The sequence below is a fragment of the Electrophorus electricus genome, chromosome 19 (genome assembly GCF_041902795.1).
Source record: "Electrophorus electricus isolate QZ-2024a chromosome 19, ASM4190279v1, whole genome shotgun sequence".
Lineage (NCBI taxonomy): Eukaryota > Metazoa > Chordata > Actinopteri > Gymnotiformes > Gymnotidae > Electrophorus > Electrophorus electricus.
Genome location: NC_137515.1, coordinates 259,437 through 276,889, shown reverse-complemented (window position 1 = coordinate 276,889; position 17,453 = coordinate 259,437). Strand labels below are relative to the sequence as shown.

The following is a 17,453-nucleotide window of genomic DNA, read 5'->3' as shown; positions in this document are numbered from 1 at the left end:
CAAGCCCCACTGCTAGATGTCTGCAATGCTACCATCTGGTGGTGATTTTTAACAACTTATTTCCACTTAACAATAAAAGTGCCACTTGGTGGAAGGTTTTGAATATTTCCATTGCATAAAAATGCAGTAATCTTGTTTTTCTGTACAAAAAGATCCAGAAACAGAGAACCTACTATTCAGATTATTGTGGTTCATGTTAATAGTATAGCAATTATACATTATTGAAACATTCATCTTGTTTAAGCAGGTAGGAAATAAGTAATTCATTCCTCTAATTTGTGTATCCACAGAGACTTCTGTGACTAAATTCTGATTACATTGCCCATCACAAACAAGTTCCTCATTCCAAACAGTGTGTAACCCAAACTGTTCTCCACTACTTAAGAACAAAAAACAGCCTTGGGGAAGAAGAGTATCTCAGTATAAGGAAGCTACATGACTTGGAATTTTGGAATCTTTGAACTGGGAATTTTGGAACTTTAGACTTTTATGACAGATATGCTAGAGCTTAAACATTCTCAAATACACGGTCACTAGTAAACACTCCGAAGAACATGACTGGAAAGAAAACATGTTAACTGGGATTGGAAAACATGTGAATCATATTTACTCATAGTATATGGGTCAATTTTCTGAACTTTTCACATTACTATAAGAGACCATTACTGGACTGATATGAATTAAATGAAATTCACACATTCCCTAATATTTCTGTACCACATTTTATTTCCAGCTACCTTCTTTGTGGTGCTTATAACTGCTTGCATTGTATTTCACTAGCTTTGAAACTTGCCATGGAATGCTGGTCTTCAGCAAGTTTCTCTAACTTGAACTCATCAGGGAAATCCGGACAAATGGCCCGTTCAAGCTGGTGGGGAGCAGACTGTTGATTTTCAAGGCGTGTGCCAGTTAGCCTGCTTGACTAGGCACTCAGTGCAGTTTGTCTGTTTTGTACAAGGCATGCCTATGGAAAACTGATGACTCTAGCCAGATAACATCCAAATTCAGCTGCTCTAAATTTCCTGGTAAAAGTCTTGAAACAACTCAATTGGCATTTTAATCATGAAGCACTATAAGCTTAATAACTATAAATAATACAGTAAGGTTCCATGTCACTAGTCCAATTTAGTCCTTTGTGACGTTCATATATACTGAAACTCAGATAAAGCTCAAGCATATTGAGGCTTTCATGAAGAATAGATCAACACTTTGATGATCTTGGCAAAAATAAGAGTTCTACAGCACCAACCTTCCTGTCATATAAAGTCACCCACTAACAAATAACGTTCAGGCCAGGAAGGGGGAAAGTGTGTCATCCTTTTATCTTTGTGGATGTCCTCATGCCTACATGTGCACCCTGAGATAGAGCACGAGAAAGTTTCTCGACCATTGTTAACAGGACTGTGTTTATCTAAGTTCCGTAGTGTTTCATCCTTTTATCTCGTGCCATTGTCCTTGACTATATCTCCAGTAATATTTTCTGTATTAATTGGTAAGGAACATTTGTTACCATTTTGGGGTAATGACCTATACATAAATTTTAAATTCTAATCACAAAATGTAGATTTAATGTTACTTGTAGGACAAAATTGTATTAATTTTAGTAACTTTTCAATTATTTTCCATTTGAATGTTTTGAGTTATTTCCATTAAAGATGAACGGTGCCTTCAATTTAATCATAAAAACTACATTTTACTGGTTTTCCTATTGGACGCCATCATTTGTGTATTTTACTGTATCTAAACTCTTTTATTGAAAAATGTATTATTCTAGTTTTCTTAATGTTCATGTGTTCAATACATCTTTCTAGCATTATAGCATGTTTCTAGCATGGTACAATTTAAGGGAAGGCAGTAATATTGCTATGTTGAACTTTGAGGTATTTAACATCTAGATTTCTCTAGATGTTAAGCGGGTAGTGAAGAAAGACAAGCATCAACCACAGGGAGATATGGTATGAAGTTCATGGCACTTAAGTTTTCTAAAATGAATCAAACCTTGTGGCCAACATACAGTACCTGCTTTCTAGTAGTGCAGGTATACCCAGTGCCTCTAAGAGGCATGACCACAGAAGCTATCGTTCAGTTCTGCATTGCTGTATTTTCTTCTCTATATATTTTTTTGCTGTGATTACTCCTGGAGCCCTTCGTGCTCAGATCCCCAAAAGGCGTCTTTGTACAGCCTGAGTGTAAACAGTACCAGCGCGCGTGCGCACACACACACACACACACAAACACACACACACACACACACACACACACACACACACACACACACACACACACACACACACACACACACACACACACAAAAACACACGACAAATGTTTGAGTCTCACTGAATCTTGAGGAAAAGGCATTCATATGGTCAGCTTGTGATGAATGAGCATTGCTCATGTGTACTATAATAATTTGATTAAAATAGATTTCCTTTTTTTAATGCTTGGAGTCTGATGTTCATGTAACCTTTATTAGATAGGCAGTCATTTGTCCTATTGGTTGAAATATCCTATAGGTCTTGTTCTGGTGCATTGGGCTCTGTATTACTTCTCTTTCAGAAGGGTAGGCAGCTCAGTTCTCTGTGGTTAAGGCTTTTAAAGGGACCAACTTTGACTGTTTCTCAGCTGTGTTCAGTTCTGTTACTCTTCCGCCAAGTTTTGATTTTCACTAGAAGGCAAAGCATAATTTAACTGAATGAACTCCATGAGTTTAGTTCCTTAAGATAACTCTGATTTAGCATTCAACTCCAGGCAGTAGAGACAATCAGATCAGACAAAAACACAAGGAATTGTGTTGTAATCTAGTGCCAGGGGATCCATAGCAAGAATATATTCTTATATCCTGTGTGCTGCTGTAAAGTTAGTAGTTTATTTTTACATCCATACACTTTCAGGAAAAAGTCAGCTACAGTATGAATCCTAGCAATTTATCTATTTAGAAATTATAATATTTTTTGATAAATATAAATACACGTGCGCTAAATAAACAAGGCGCAAGTGTGTGTAGATCCATTCTTAGCAAACACAAACTGTAGATAGATAAATAGATTATTTTGGGAAACGTTACGTTCTCAGTAAGAGAAAGTGCTTTCAAACGTGTGTTAAATGTTTCCAACCAAACATTAAACAAGCAAATCTTTAAAATAAATGTGTCTTAGAGACTCGCAAAACTGCCCTATAGGCAGCGATTAAATCTTTAATCACCCCTTCAAAATCAACATTGAAAAAAACGTATATGTAATAAATATCGTTACTTCATTTTACACCCTGGGCTTTACAAAGTAATTTCTCATGAGGTCAAGGCACAGTCTCAGCGTGGTAACTGTTGAATTCGTTTAGAAATATGCGAATCTCTGTCATCACCTGTTCCTGTCACTGTGCAGGTAAATGCACATAATGGATCGGTGCAGAGTATTTTTTAATACGTTTTTTATATTTTTATAAGTTTTTTGTAAGTGTTTTTTTTTTCTTTCGTTCACAGCTTCCAGTGACGTAGAACCAGCAGCGAAACAGCGAACACTTCTGAAGGAGCGCTCCAGAAGGCATCCAGACACAGGCATTTCTCATCTTCACAAGGTAAGACATGTTAAACTTAAAATTGTCTCTTTCTTTGTTCGGACAACAGAAACTAACTGCGATATATAGATCGTTTTATGATTTTATCTATATAAACATGATTTCAAGTGCATTTGGTTTTTGGGAACTTTTATACAGGATGAAAGGATTAATTGATTCAGCTAGTACTGTAGACGAAAGCTCAGACACATATACCTTCGCCTAACAATATATGGTTGGTAGATGTTTAGCACCCTTTTCTAAGTTAAAATGCGTTTTCTACAGAAAGATGCTAGATGAAGACTAACATGCAGAGGTCCCCTAAACGATTACGGCCTATTTGGAATCAGTTAGGGTGCCTCAATGTCTCCTGGGAAACACGTCATTAACGACAAAAAAAGCAAATATCTAAAATTAAAGAAACGCATGAATATGCGTGAGTGTTGGGAGTTTTATGGACGCGTTTAAAGGTATCTTTCCTGGATTTTCTTCAGCGTTCATTTTAATATGATATGGTCATGACTGTATTTTACATATCCATTAAAATAATCTAGTTTTTAATTAAATAACATTTTATGATTTCGAATAGTGTGCAACATTTGGAAACCTAAGCGTCTGCGTGCGATAATCAGAGACATTGAGATTTAATTAGACAGACCTAGCAAAATGGGGGGGGGAGGGGGGAAGCATCATAATAAGAACAGTGCGCTTGAAATCTGGTGGAGTAAAGCAGTTCCGTGGCTTACCACTATGGATGATGTGGATTCACATAATTCCGTTCATTAGCCTAACTAGTTGTTTTACACAAACAGCTTCGCCGTGTTAATTCTCAATGAATAATGAGAAAGTCTGGTTCCACAGAAACCAGTGAATCTAGCGCACATTCTTAGAAATGAAAAGCTCGCTTGTGGACCTTGTGCAATGACAGAATGTTCTGATGTAGCAAGTGGGCAGGAAAAGCATCTACACAGAGAACACTTCAATGTGGGCAAATATGGAGTGAAGGAACAGCTGCTTAAACAAATATTGGAAACGGTGAGTGTGAAATGGTCTGTGTTAATTATGTCTTATGTCCCACATGAAAGGAATGTTATGCAATGTTTTGTATCATTATCTCCTATTCATTTTTTAAGCAGGAGAATTTAGTTTCCCTAAAAATGATTTCAGACACAACACGTTGAGATGATGCATTTCATTCTTTCAACTTTCTTTTGGTTGCTATTGGGAATGGGCAGATCTGAGGCCAGACTGTTTGTATTGCCACGTGTTTGTCATACACAATTGTGCCACATAGAATAATAAGGATGGTTTGGCAATTTGTTAGCAAGGAGTTATTTGTGGACTTCAGAGTTGTGCAGTTATCAGAAACAACAGTACTCTAACATGTTATTTATTTATTTATTTATTTATACAATTTTATTGTAATACATTTCTGTCTTAACATCTTCAAGTGGCAGAGTGTCCTGGCTGGTTTAACATTAAGCTGGAAATTGATATAAGCAAATGTCTAAATGTCCTCTATCAGACTGTTACAAGCATATCTTTCACTCTGGTCATTCTGAATACTTTCTTGAGATTAAATCAAGAGGTGAGAGCTGGTGTTGTGTGAGCTGACCTCTGACCTGGTTATAACATGGATGTCTGCACACATTAAAGTTTCAGCACTTTCCTCTCCCCCACCAACAGTGCCACACTGTTGGGAATGTACAGCACAAAGCCCTGGACAACCTCCTCCAGTCTCAGCTCATGCTATGCTAAACTTTAACACAGGACTGTGTGGCATTTCATCAGGCATCCCTTTGATTTCATTTTCAGTGTCACAACTGGGATTTAAAAACAAAAGCTTTGCTTTCTTGCATGAGTTTAATGTATGAATAGTTCATTATTAAATAGCTCATTAACATCCCTATGGTTGTTTTATTGCTTTCAGTATTGGAATAATCAATAGGAACACTTAGCCTACCGAGACCGAATAGGAAAGAAAAAAGGTTTTGCTATGGACTCTGACTGTAGTTGGAGATACAGGCATACAACAGATATACCTTATTTATAACAGTTATGCCTTACTTACAACAGTTATACCGTATTTAGTCTAGGCCAAGTAAAAGAACAATGAAGCAAGTTGAGAGTTTTAATAAATGAATAAAAGTCACAACATGTTCTAAAACTATAGGAATTGGAATGTAGGCAATTTTATTGCAGCAAAAATCTACAGTGGCAGTCCTGTCCTTTCATAAATATTCAGTAATGTTATTCATTTTTGTGCACGTGGACAGTCTGCTTCTATATATAAACAATAACCTATTTGCATTAGTCACTTATGGGAACACACTGGAAGTCATACTGAGCGTAAGTGTGGATTTACTTAGGATGTTTGTGCCTGCCCACCCAGTGGAGTGGTGTATGCAGTATGCAGCTTTACTGAGACGTCTTTGTGTGAGCTAATGTGGTGCGAGGGTGACGTCAAAAACCCACACAGTTCTGATTGAGATCCTGGATGGTTGGACTGGAGTGAACCTACTGTGGGGGAGATTTAACTTTTATAAACAAAGACTTTATTTGTAATATTTGCAGATTTTAGCATTCATATGAACACTTAGTGCAAAGTGACTTGGTTCTTTTTGAATTTGTCCTGATCTTATTGTCAAAATGGACAAGTTTTCTGTAATAATGGTTAAATCATTTAATGTTAAGGAAGTATTACATATTGCATCATTGAAATGTTCATATGCTGTATTTAAACTAAGCTTGGACATTTCCATTTTTGGATGAAGTCTAACACAAACAGGTAGTTCTCCCACATCGATGGTTCATTATGCACTCACCATAGGAGCCTACCTGGATGAATCAGGGTGTGTTTCCTCTAGCTCTCACTAAAATAGTAAAATACTATACAGTACAAAACTGCAGCAGGAAAAAAGTATGTTTATAAAAAAGTATGTGTATTTGTACAAGGTTTCCATAATTGTACAATGTTTCCAGAGAAACAGGACATTTCAGATAGAGGTCAGAGCTGTGCAAGCAAAGTACACACACACACACACACACACACACACACACACAGACACACACACACACACACACACACACACACACACACACACACACAAAAAAAACATTCAGACTTTACATGTGGCCCTTAGGATGGGTTTAAAGCTAAATTTGTATACATCCTAAGGTTGAAACACAACTCCAAATGAAAGAAATAAGAAGAGCAAAGCATTCAAATATGGTTTTTGTTCTGTTCTCTGTTTGTGTGTGTGTGTGTGTGTGTGTGTGTGTGTGTTCAAAGAAAAAAAATATTTTCAAAATCTCCTCACCAAAGGTTATGTGAAATGTTAATTTATTTTACAGATAACATTAGTCTTACTTAATTACATGCAGAACATATAAAGGAATGTGACTGATGTTGTAGCACTGATTTATAACATGGGCTGTTGTGTTCTGGGTGCTGAGGCTGAAACAGGCTTTGTGTCACATCTAACAAAGTGTAGGTGAATAATTACATCTGTAATCAAGACCCTGACATGAACTAACTTTGTTATGGCTGAATAAGGGTCTTGGATACATGAATATGGATACAGAAGAGGTTCATTTTCTCTTTTGTACGAAATTGGTTAGGAGTAGTGCTTAATACATGTTTAATAAGTGGTTCCCTAGTTATGCAATCAGTAGGGCAATTCTTAAATATGTCAGGATGTTAATGTTAATGCTAGAAAAGCATTAGTGCTGGGTGCTGTGCTTTGAATAAGATACTGTTGCCTGTAAATGGAATATAAAGACTTGACATACTTACATACATAGAATATATATATATATATATATATATATATATATATATATATATATATATATATCTTGCATATATATATTTCACATATAGAGAATATCTATATTTCTCTATGCACCCCTGTTTTCTTTTCCTCAGTTTGGACAGAGCACTCTCCACCATTTCACTGCGAGTTATACTGTGTATGACTATGTATGTGACGAATAAACCAAACTTGAACTTGAACTTGACAGCGTGAATTAGATTTGCTCTTAAAAATTATAAGAGAACAGGACATGAAATTGTATGTTTATATTGTAATGTTCCAGGTCTCCAAGATGTTTGAAATTTTTTAATCTAAAAACTCTCTCTAATTTAGAATTATGTTTAATCTGCATCCTGTAATTTAGATTGTCTAAACCCTCTGAGCATGTGTAGGGGTATTAGCCCAATCCCTCTGAGATATCTTTGTATCTTTTGGAAAGCAAATCTGTGCTGAGAGCTGTGTTTTATGTAGCATATCTTCACCAAAAGTGTTTGCATTTCTTTAATAAAAAAAAATACAAGCAATCATCAGATTATATCTCTAGTAGATAGCAGATGTTCATTAGACATTTTGACATGTCCATTAGGCATAATTTGGCTCTTTACCTAAAATCCTAAAAAGTTTCAAAAAACATAGCTTGCATCCACTATAATAAATAAAACAAACATACAAACACCCCCCCCCCCCCCCCACTGGCACTGTCATTAATACATAGCTTTCTTTGTTATGTAGGTAGTACTTTAGTTTGACTCATGAATCACATCTGTTCGATTTAGGTGTGAATAATTAGAATAAAATAACCTTTGGGGTTATTTGAGTAGTTTTACTGGGTTATAAAGACTTGGTTTTCACCCAGTAAGAACTTGGAGGTGTCTGACAATCTTTGTGAAAAAAGCTTCATAATTGACACTCTTAATTGATAAAATGTGTACTTTTAACTCCGTGGAATATCCACTCAAATTAAAGCAATTCACATATTCACATGATGAGATTCCATCAATTAATCCTAAATCTGCTCGTTCTCATCTTATATCCACTCAAAGGAACTGAAGGTTAAGGAAGTTCTGCCCATGTCATACAGATTGACGGTTAGGGAGGTTTGTAGTTTCCAATATAAAAGGAGCCTTACCCTCTCTTACAGGTTATCTCTCATTCTCTTGCTATCTGGTGCAGAAACATTATGCTCTTCAAATGAATTAGGTTGTTTGAAGGGAAGTCATGGCCCTTTATCATCAGCAAATTCAGGGTTTATTTAACATTCTGTAAAAGCAAATATTATGCATTATAAACATCATTTACAAAATGCTGTTATTCACTCATATGGATCTATTTAGAGGTCACGGTGGCATTTTGTCACATCACTGAAGCTCTTGTAAACTATTTAAAAAAGCAAAGGCAAATGTATCAACCACCAGTCTATAAAGTCTTGTAGAAATGTATCAGCTACCAGGCTGTAAAGTGCTGTAGAAATGTATCAGCTACCAGGCTGTAAAGTGCTGTAGAAATGTATCAGCTACCAGGCTGTAAAGTGCTGTAGAAATGTATCCGTCACCAGACTGTAAAGTTCTGTAGAAATGCTGCAACCAAATGTTTGTCAATTTGTTGTATTTTCTCTTGTACCTTCTTGTATCATAGATTTTGTTTCTAATAGTCTTGCTATAATTATACTGACTGAAATGATGGAATTTATGGAGCTATGGAATTTAAAATTAACATGAAAGTTATTTTCAAAGCAAATACAAAAATTCTTACTTCGGTTTTGTAGGCACATTTTACAATGGCAGAAGATATGCTTGACTCCAAATTAGAATTGTGCAGTTAAAACAGATCAATGTGTTCCTGAAGTTTAATGGAGATGTTTAAATTACATCATTCTCAGACCTAGTATTTTCAGTAGGTCATTGTTTTTCTTTACAGATAAGCTTGTGCCTGGCAGCTTAAATTTCAACTATTTGGCCATGGAGTCTGGGACATGGCCACACTACTTGCTGTTCCCCCATAGAACCTGTTTTGCTGCATACACAGCAGTCATCATTTGTTTCTTATTTTGAAGATTCAACCAGTGCAGTTTGAGAGAGGAAAGAGAACCTCACTGTAGTGTGTGACAAAACTACAAACACATTTAAGTGCACTTAATCTTGCCAAAATCCATCCCATTTAGAAAGCATGCAGTACCCTGGCATTTATGCATCTGATTAGGTGGAATTAGCGTGAGTCAGTGTTTCTTCCGGCTTGCCTTTGGCCATGTGAAACTTCAGTGAAGCATGGGGTAGATTGTAGCCTGTACATTTTTCCCCCTGTCCCAGAACTTTTGATAAATTCCCTAATTCCCCAGTGATATCACAACCACACTGCACATACTTGTCCAAGTCTTGATATGTATGGTTGTATTTAAACTCATCACGTTGATCTGCTATTTCTGCTCTAGTCCTGCAGTGCATCTCACTGTAGTTTATCTACCAAGAAGTGTTTCTGATAACATTCAAGCATGAACCTGTTTTTTCAATGCTCATTCTCACTATAAACAGTGCAGTGTGACAGAGGAATGTGTTTGGTGATATAATCCTCTGTCAAAAGCATGTTTGCTGTTGACTGGAGTGAAAGGAGGCTGTGTTTGTTTAAGTAATGACACACAAAAAGCTCATGTCTGGCAGTCGTTACATTGTAGATACCCCTGGGACTCTTGGGTGGGAATAAACTTCTCCAGCTGTAACAACTGTCATAAAGCCATCTCATGGGCCACCTTAGTACTGCTAATGCAGTGCACGCCCTTCCTGTGGCTAATCTGGCATTTTGTTTTCATTAATGAAGCCAGACCTCATCTCCATTGTATTCTGCTGCAAAGGACTTCTCTGTAGTTTATTTACTGCAAACAAATTGAGCATGCTGTAACTTTGGTTGTAGGAGAGGACACTTGTGTGTGTCCTCTCAGGTCTTATCACTGGTGGATCCCAGGTCTGTGTAATGGTTATTTGTGGGCTGGCTGGGGGGTGGGGTGGGGTGGGAGGGGTTTGGGGGGGAGCTGTTCTGCAGAGAGCTCTGCTCTGCTCTGTTCTGTTCTGCTGACTGCAGAAGCACTGCCTGCCAGTGCGTCAGCACTCTGAAATAAATGAAGAGGGCGGAAAAGCCCAATCAGTGTGACTGCAGAGACAGAGCGAGAGTGAGAGAGAGAGAAAGAGAGAGGGAGAGAAGTCCACACACGTCTTTTGCGTGACTATCTGCACATACATTACACTAGTGGCTAGAACTGTATTCTCTGTAAGATGGTAAGTGTTCTACCTTCCTCCTTTAGGCTTTGGTGTGCTAGAAAAGGACAATTTAGCTCTGCTCAAAAAGTGTGTCTGCTAAAGTTTGTGTGTGTGTGTGTGTGTGAGAGAGAGAGAGAGAGAGAGAGAGAGATTTCTGCTTTTTGGTATTTCTACTGTTTGGCAAAATTTGGGGATGTTATTTGAAATTTGCTTATGCATGCAGAGGGCAATGGTGCGAGTTTAAAGCCATGCATGTTTATTCCTGTAGCTGCCCTATTTATGTGTGCCTGGTTTTGTAAAAACTGAGGGATCATAGTGGCAACGATAAGGACACTGTGTGCTCCGCACTGTAAGTGCAATCAAGGCCCTCCACCAGGGAATTACTGCAGATGGAGATATACAAGGGGCTCAGAAGCAGGTCACACAGGACCATTCAAAAAGAGCTTTCTTTAGACCAGCTTAGCCCTAAGATGTCACTTTTTGGACTTGCAGTTGTAGATGTATTATATGAAACTGGAATTACTGAGTCTGTTCTGCTCTATTTACTTGTAGTGAAGTGACCTCACTGGTGCTATACAGCAAAATGATCACTCTGCTTCTCCTCACCTTCATCTCCCTGAGCCAAGCAGACAACTTTAATGAGGTATACAGTGACCTGGAGCACTACAGGACTATTTACATCTCAGGTAGGTAGAGGCTGGCAGCTGTTTGAGTCTGCATCCATGTTGAAGGAAGTAATAAAAGAATGCCAGAGGGTGAGCATGGCCATTCACCCCTACTGTCTCTAGGCCATTTATAACATTTATCTCATTAAGTTTCTCTTGATAAAATGCAAACCTTTGGGTTCAATCAGAGCATGTGTTTTAAGAGTGGTATGTGTTAGCTGTACTAGAAATGCTGACAAACTGATAAGCTTTGGCATTGTATTTACAACAAGTTTTATGTCTGATGATAATGTTACAAACAGCATGGCCTCACAATCTTTTTTGCCACTGAGTCAGTGCATTCTGTTTTGAATGACAAGAGAAAAATATGGGTCTTGCAGCCACTCCAGAGAGAGGTATGCAGTAACTATCCATGACTAAGTATTCATGACAGCAACTGGCAACGTACCTTGCTTGACCTTGAAATGGTTTAGCACAATGAAATCACAGCTAGCATGAGGAGAGCACTTATTGAACACAGCTGTGAATGATCAGTGCAGTGGAGTCTTGAACCTGAAATGTGTCTTTGTTTCTTAATAAATTCTGTGACAACCACATGAATCCTTAGCAAGCTATATACATTATCAATGGAGAAAGATCTCCCTCACTGAACAAAATAACTTTTGAAAATGAAATTGAAGCAGTCCACTGGCAGCCTTCATGGTGTACTAAGTTCTTATGTCACAACCCCTAAGACATAATCAGTGTATAGTTCTATTTCACTGCCTTGACATTAACATGACTAATCAATTTTTCATCTGCATGTATGTAATAACACAAGACTAGAACAAAACAACAAACAAAACCCTAACTCTCAGAGAATGACATGAACATGCTGACTAACAAATGCATGTTATGTAAGGGAAGTGTAATGTGAGAACATAGACAGGCTCTTGCAGATTTATGTTTACTCTTTTACTCTTCGATTTGCTTTGTAATATCTAGCCTTCACTGCCATTTAGTAAAATAAATTTTATCATCTTATCAGCTGTATGAAAAGTTAAATATGGTTAAATTAGGAGTGTGGGTGGACTTTTTAGCTTAAACAACTTTATGCTATGGCAAATATGGTCTTGCATTTTTGTGCAATGCAAATCTTTAATCTTGCATTTTTTATATATGAAAACATATGATATAACAAAGTCAGATTCATGATGTGACACCTACATTGCCACTAGAAGAATGTTTAATTCTTCTAGAATTCCCTGTATCATACAAAAATGAAGGGGCAGTTCTAGTAAACATGGTGATTAACACATCTGCATAACCACAAGGTCCATGAAGGATTTGCTCATGAAAACACACTGTTCTGAGATGCCATATGCTATTGGACTTTAACCAGCACATCAATACACAGATGGCTGGTCTATACTAAATGCTAGACACTGCACCACACACTGTAGTAAATGGTTACGTGATTTGGTTATTTTCCCTAAATTCATTTTACTGCACTTAAAATCAGTCCAATTTTCAGTTTTGGTGTCAAGGTTGTCAAACATGTAATAGGGTTTTCAGACATAAAATACCCAAATTTAATATTTTTTATTTATATGAGATTTGGCATATATTTCTTAAATATTCTTAAAATATAATATTGAACGTGTCTTATGTATGAAACAACTGCAAGGATAACTTGTACCAAATAAATTCGTTGGCTCAGAGATTTATGATACAAAGAAGAGACGTTTTACACCCATTTGGCTCTTTACAGAGAGTTCTGGAAAAGTTTAATTAGTTATTGGTTCTTTCCTCCAATGGAACAGTGACATGTACCTATCTGTTTCCAAGGACATACAATGGATTATTTTGCCATTGACCCTGTTCTCATGATCTAAATACCAAAAAATTTACCTTCCAAACATTGTGATTGCTTAGACTTTTTTTAATCAGAATTTCAGAGCATTTTAATTTTGTATTTCAGAAAATGGGCCGCGACTCTCAGTTGGGACTGAGAAACCTCGAGTGGTGTCTCAACGTGGGGGCAACGTAACACTGCCATGCATTTTCCATAGGGACTCCTCATCTCCCCCCAACCCCAAACTGAGGATCAAATGGACTAAGCTGACCTCAGACTATCTTAAAGAGACTGATGTCTTTGTAGCTATGGGTTTCCACAAGAAGAGCTATGGTAGCTTTCATGGGCGAGTGCATCTGCAGGGTGCCAGCGACAATGATGCCTCATTGGTCATTACTGAGATAACTCTGGAGGATTACGGAACATACAAGTGTGAGGTCATTGATGGGCTAGAGGATGACACAGGAGTAGTGTCCCTGGATCTGCAAGGTAACAGTTACAACATGATTAAGAACTCCACATTTTGCATCTGCAAATGTGTGGTGAGAGGATTCACACTCTTTGGAGGAAGGCATATATGGCTTTCTTTGGGTGTTATAGGAAGAACAAAACTGCAAAAAAAAACAACTTAAGACTCTTTTTTAGAAGAATTAGGGTGAAAGATACAAATGAGTTTTAGAAAAGGAGTTCAAAATGACTCCTGCAATAGCTGAAGTTTGGGAGAAGGACCAAGCCTGAAGCATCTGTTATAGTTCTTCAGTGAGGGAGATCTTGAGCAAAGACCAGATCCACATCCCAAGGTTTCAGATTTCTTTCCCCTTCCATAATTCTACAGTCATTCCTCATACCACAGCCATAAACATCAAGGTGTGGTCTGCATTCACAAACTCAGAGTCAGGTCAAGGGGTGGGTGACATTGTTTATGCAATTGCTCTCTGGGTTCCTTGAGCTCCTTTTAAATTTGATTTAGGCTGTATTTTAATAAACTGTGTAAACATAACAAAATTTTGGATTTTGGAAAGAAGTGCAAAATAACTGGATTATAAGTTATAAGTTAAAGACATTATATACCTGTAATGAAAGACAACTATGCAACTTGCCAGCTAAAACACTGACTGATAAAACTCTCCTTAGGTGTCATTTTCCCATATTTCCCACGTCTTGGTCGGTACAACCTGAACTTCCATGATGCTGAGAAGGCGTGTAGGGACCAGGATGCCATTGTGGCTTCTTTCGACCAGCTATATGAGGCCTGGAGGGGAGGGCTGGACTGGTGCAATGCTGGTTGGCTTAGTGATGGATCAGTGCAATATCCAATCACCAAACCTCGAGAGCCTTGTGGAGGGAAGAACACAGTCCCTGGTGTAAGGAATTATGGCATGCAAGACAAGGAAAACAGATATGATGTCTTCTGTTTTACTTCTAACTACAAAGGTGTGTCATCATTTTAGTTTGGAAACAGCTGAAAAATATTTTTTATTACATCTATCTTTTCTAGCTTTTCTTCAATAAGGTATGCATTACATGGTTGAAATACATTATAGATACCCAGTTAGAGATAGATAAGCTCTATTTGGGGCAAAATCTCAGAGGATGTTAAGACACTACCCTTTGTAACTGGAGTAATTAATCACTGTCAAAAAGTAGTAAAGGGCTCCTACTTTTAACAGAATCTGCCATATGGGGGAAGCCCTGAAGCAGACAAATTCTCCAGATTCATATCAGATATTTCATTGAAAACAAGCCCCGAATCTTGCCAACCTGAATGTTAACACTATTTCTCAGAAAGAGGATCAGTTTTATTTAGCAGGTATGTTACACACAAGGAATTTGTGCTAATGAGTGGACATAGCAAACAGATTGAGTGGACACAATGGAATATTAATAGATATGTAGAAAGCATAGGGAATGATGAATAAACTAGACTAAGATAAAAATAAGTTAAAATAGAGTTGATTTAACATAGAGGTATATTATAACAGAGGGATAAAAATAAATATGTTTATATGAGCAAAGTTTGACATACAATACAATGTTGAACACATCCTTTATACTCTAATAATAAATGGTGTCAACATTATGTCTGTGTCTCTAGGCCGGTTTTACTACCTGACACCTTCTTCTAAGATGACGTATGATGAGGCAGTGATGGCATGTCTAAAAGACGGTGCTGAGATTGCCAAAGTGGGTCAGATGTATGCAGCATGGAGGCTTCTAGGCTACGACCGCTGCGATGCAGGCTGGCTGGCCGATGGCAGCGTGCGGTACCCCATCTCCCGACCCCGGCGACGCTGTAGCCCCACCGAGGCTGCCGTGCGCTTCTCAGGCTTTCCAGACAAGAAACACAAACTCTACGGTGTCTACTGCTTCAAAGGGCAAAACTAGACACACTCCCAAACTCTACTGAGTCTACTGCTTCAAAGGGCAAAACTAGACACACTTACATGAAGCATTGAAAGGGAGGAATCAGTATGTGTGTTAAAACTGTGACATTTTTCCAATACTGTAATATGCAGGTAATTGGGAATACAGTGTGGAAATGGTGTGTTTTGAGGTGAAGGTTTTGAGGCGGGAGGGACAGATTATGGTGAGAAGAAAAGGTTGCTCTCTCTTCAAATAGGAAGTTTACTCTGTAAAATACCAAAACTATAAAATAAATTCATTTCAAATTAGGCCATGCAAAATTCATTTTGGGGGTTTGAACAGTGTTTCAGTGATATATGTTTTATTTTTATAATGAGAGACAACTTTGCTGCAATATTACAGGAGGAAAAAATACCTAAATAAACAAAGATGACACACCATCTCACTAGCAATACAGAACTCTTTTAGTAAACACATTAGTAAGAACTTGAAGGATGTGCTAGGGCAGAATTGGCAGTAAAGCCTTAAAATACTGGACTAAGACATGTGGGCACTTAATTTTCTATTCAGTAGCATCATATGCCCTGAGAATTTAACAGCATGATGTGTTTTTTTTTCTTCAATGAAAAATGATTAAACAAGTAAACAGCCTAAAGTTTTATCAGAGCACAAGTAAACAATCTCTCTCTCTTTTTCTCACATCCTTCCTTTCATCCTTACATGGTGCTATAGTCTAAAGTATTTTGTTCTTAGACCATATGTTTTAAAATTGTATTTATGACATCTGCATTCTCCTTATCAAGTATTTTAAGACAGTGCAGAACAAGTAGGAAACAAAACACAGAAACAAAAAAATGTGCACTGATCTTCTTTATTAGTCGGAGGGCCAAAAAGAGACAGAGGCATGTGGTTCAGGATATCAACAGCACCATTCACATTTACACATGAATTTTTTATAATATGTTTTTATGTATTTTATGTATTGTATTTGTATTTTACATAACTTACAGGATGTGTTTTTAGCCTATGACAGCAGCTCAATATATCAGCATCCAAGGTCCTCAACTTCAGTTGAAAAAAAAGCACACCTTGCGGAATATGTGAGTAGCTTGTGTCCTGTTTTTATCAGCTACATATTCAAATCTCGATCTATAGTTTTAGTAACTGCATGTTAATATCTGTAGAGCACTCTTGATGTGGCTAATGTGATAACTCAAGTATGTGGGCCACAATTAAAGAAAAAAAGCAGAACAAGTATTCACCAGTAGAGCAAACAAACCTTGCAGGTTAAAGTGACTCAAAGAAGACCTGAATCAGTGATGCAGGAGCACAGCACACTGCATAGTGAGCATGCTGCATCTATATATTTCCTTTGAGTTGGCTGAAATACATTTAACTTGGAGAGTCATTGATTATGGCCTCTGTAAACAAAACACACTGACTGCCAACCCAAGACACACATTGTCTATGATTGTGTAAGACTGAGCAACCATTTGACATCTAAAGGGCATGTGCTATATTAGCCACTACTGTTAGCGTAAACAAAATCTGCTTTTGACAACATTGGAAATAATTCAAAAGCCTTTGTTTATATTTCATTATAAATCTATTTTGCTTTTTTTTTCTTGGCAACTGTAGCCTACAGGTGCCTTGTTTACAGTTTCAAGAATTACAGTTCTTTTGTGTACATAACACATTACATTTAGGATTTGATTGTATCTACATAAAGACCCTTTTGTCCCAGAGTCAAGAGAATAATAAAATCATTTTAAAATTGTGTTTGCATTGCTTGAATGTTGCTTGTCCTTGGAACAAGGAGCACATTTAACAATGATTACTGGCTGTTGCCCAGTATAGGAATATAGCAAGAAAGAAAGAAAATAAGTCAGCATGGTCTGAGCCTGTATGTTCAAACAACAAATAAAGAAAAATATTTTCATCTTACATTGTTTACAAATAGAACGGTTAAAAC

At 37.4% G+C, this 17,453-nt stretch overlaps 1 protein-coding gene across 3 annotated transcripts; it reads left to right on the top strand.

The window, feature by feature from the left end:
• Window positions 1–3,481: 3,481 nt before the first annotated feature.
• On the top strand, window positions 3,482–17,258 carry hapln1b (hyaluronan and proteoglycan link protein 1b). 3 transcript variants are annotated; one of them, XM_027031226.3, is made up of 5 exons: window positions 3,482–3,576; window positions 11,171–11,304; window positions 13,244–13,606; window positions 14,252–14,551; window positions 15,213–17,258. In XM_027031226.3, the coding sequence occupies exons 2-5, from the start codon at window positions 11,202–11,204 to the stop codon at window positions 15,500–15,502; spliced, it is 1,056 nt and encodes a 351-aa protein (XP_026887027.1). In that variant the 5' UTR covers window positions 3,482–3,576; window positions 11,171–11,201; the 3' UTR covers window positions 15,503–17,258. The 3 variants fall into 3 exon arrangements, with proteins under 3 accessions (XP_026887027.1, XP_026887028.1, XP_026887026.1); XM_027031227.3 differs by lacking the exon at window positions 3,482–3,576 and adding an exon at window positions 4,442–4,590; XM_027031225.2 differs by lacking the exon at window positions 3,482–3,576 and adding an exon at window positions 10,447–10,636.
• The last annotated feature ends 195 nt before the right edge of the window (window positions 17,259–17,453 follow it).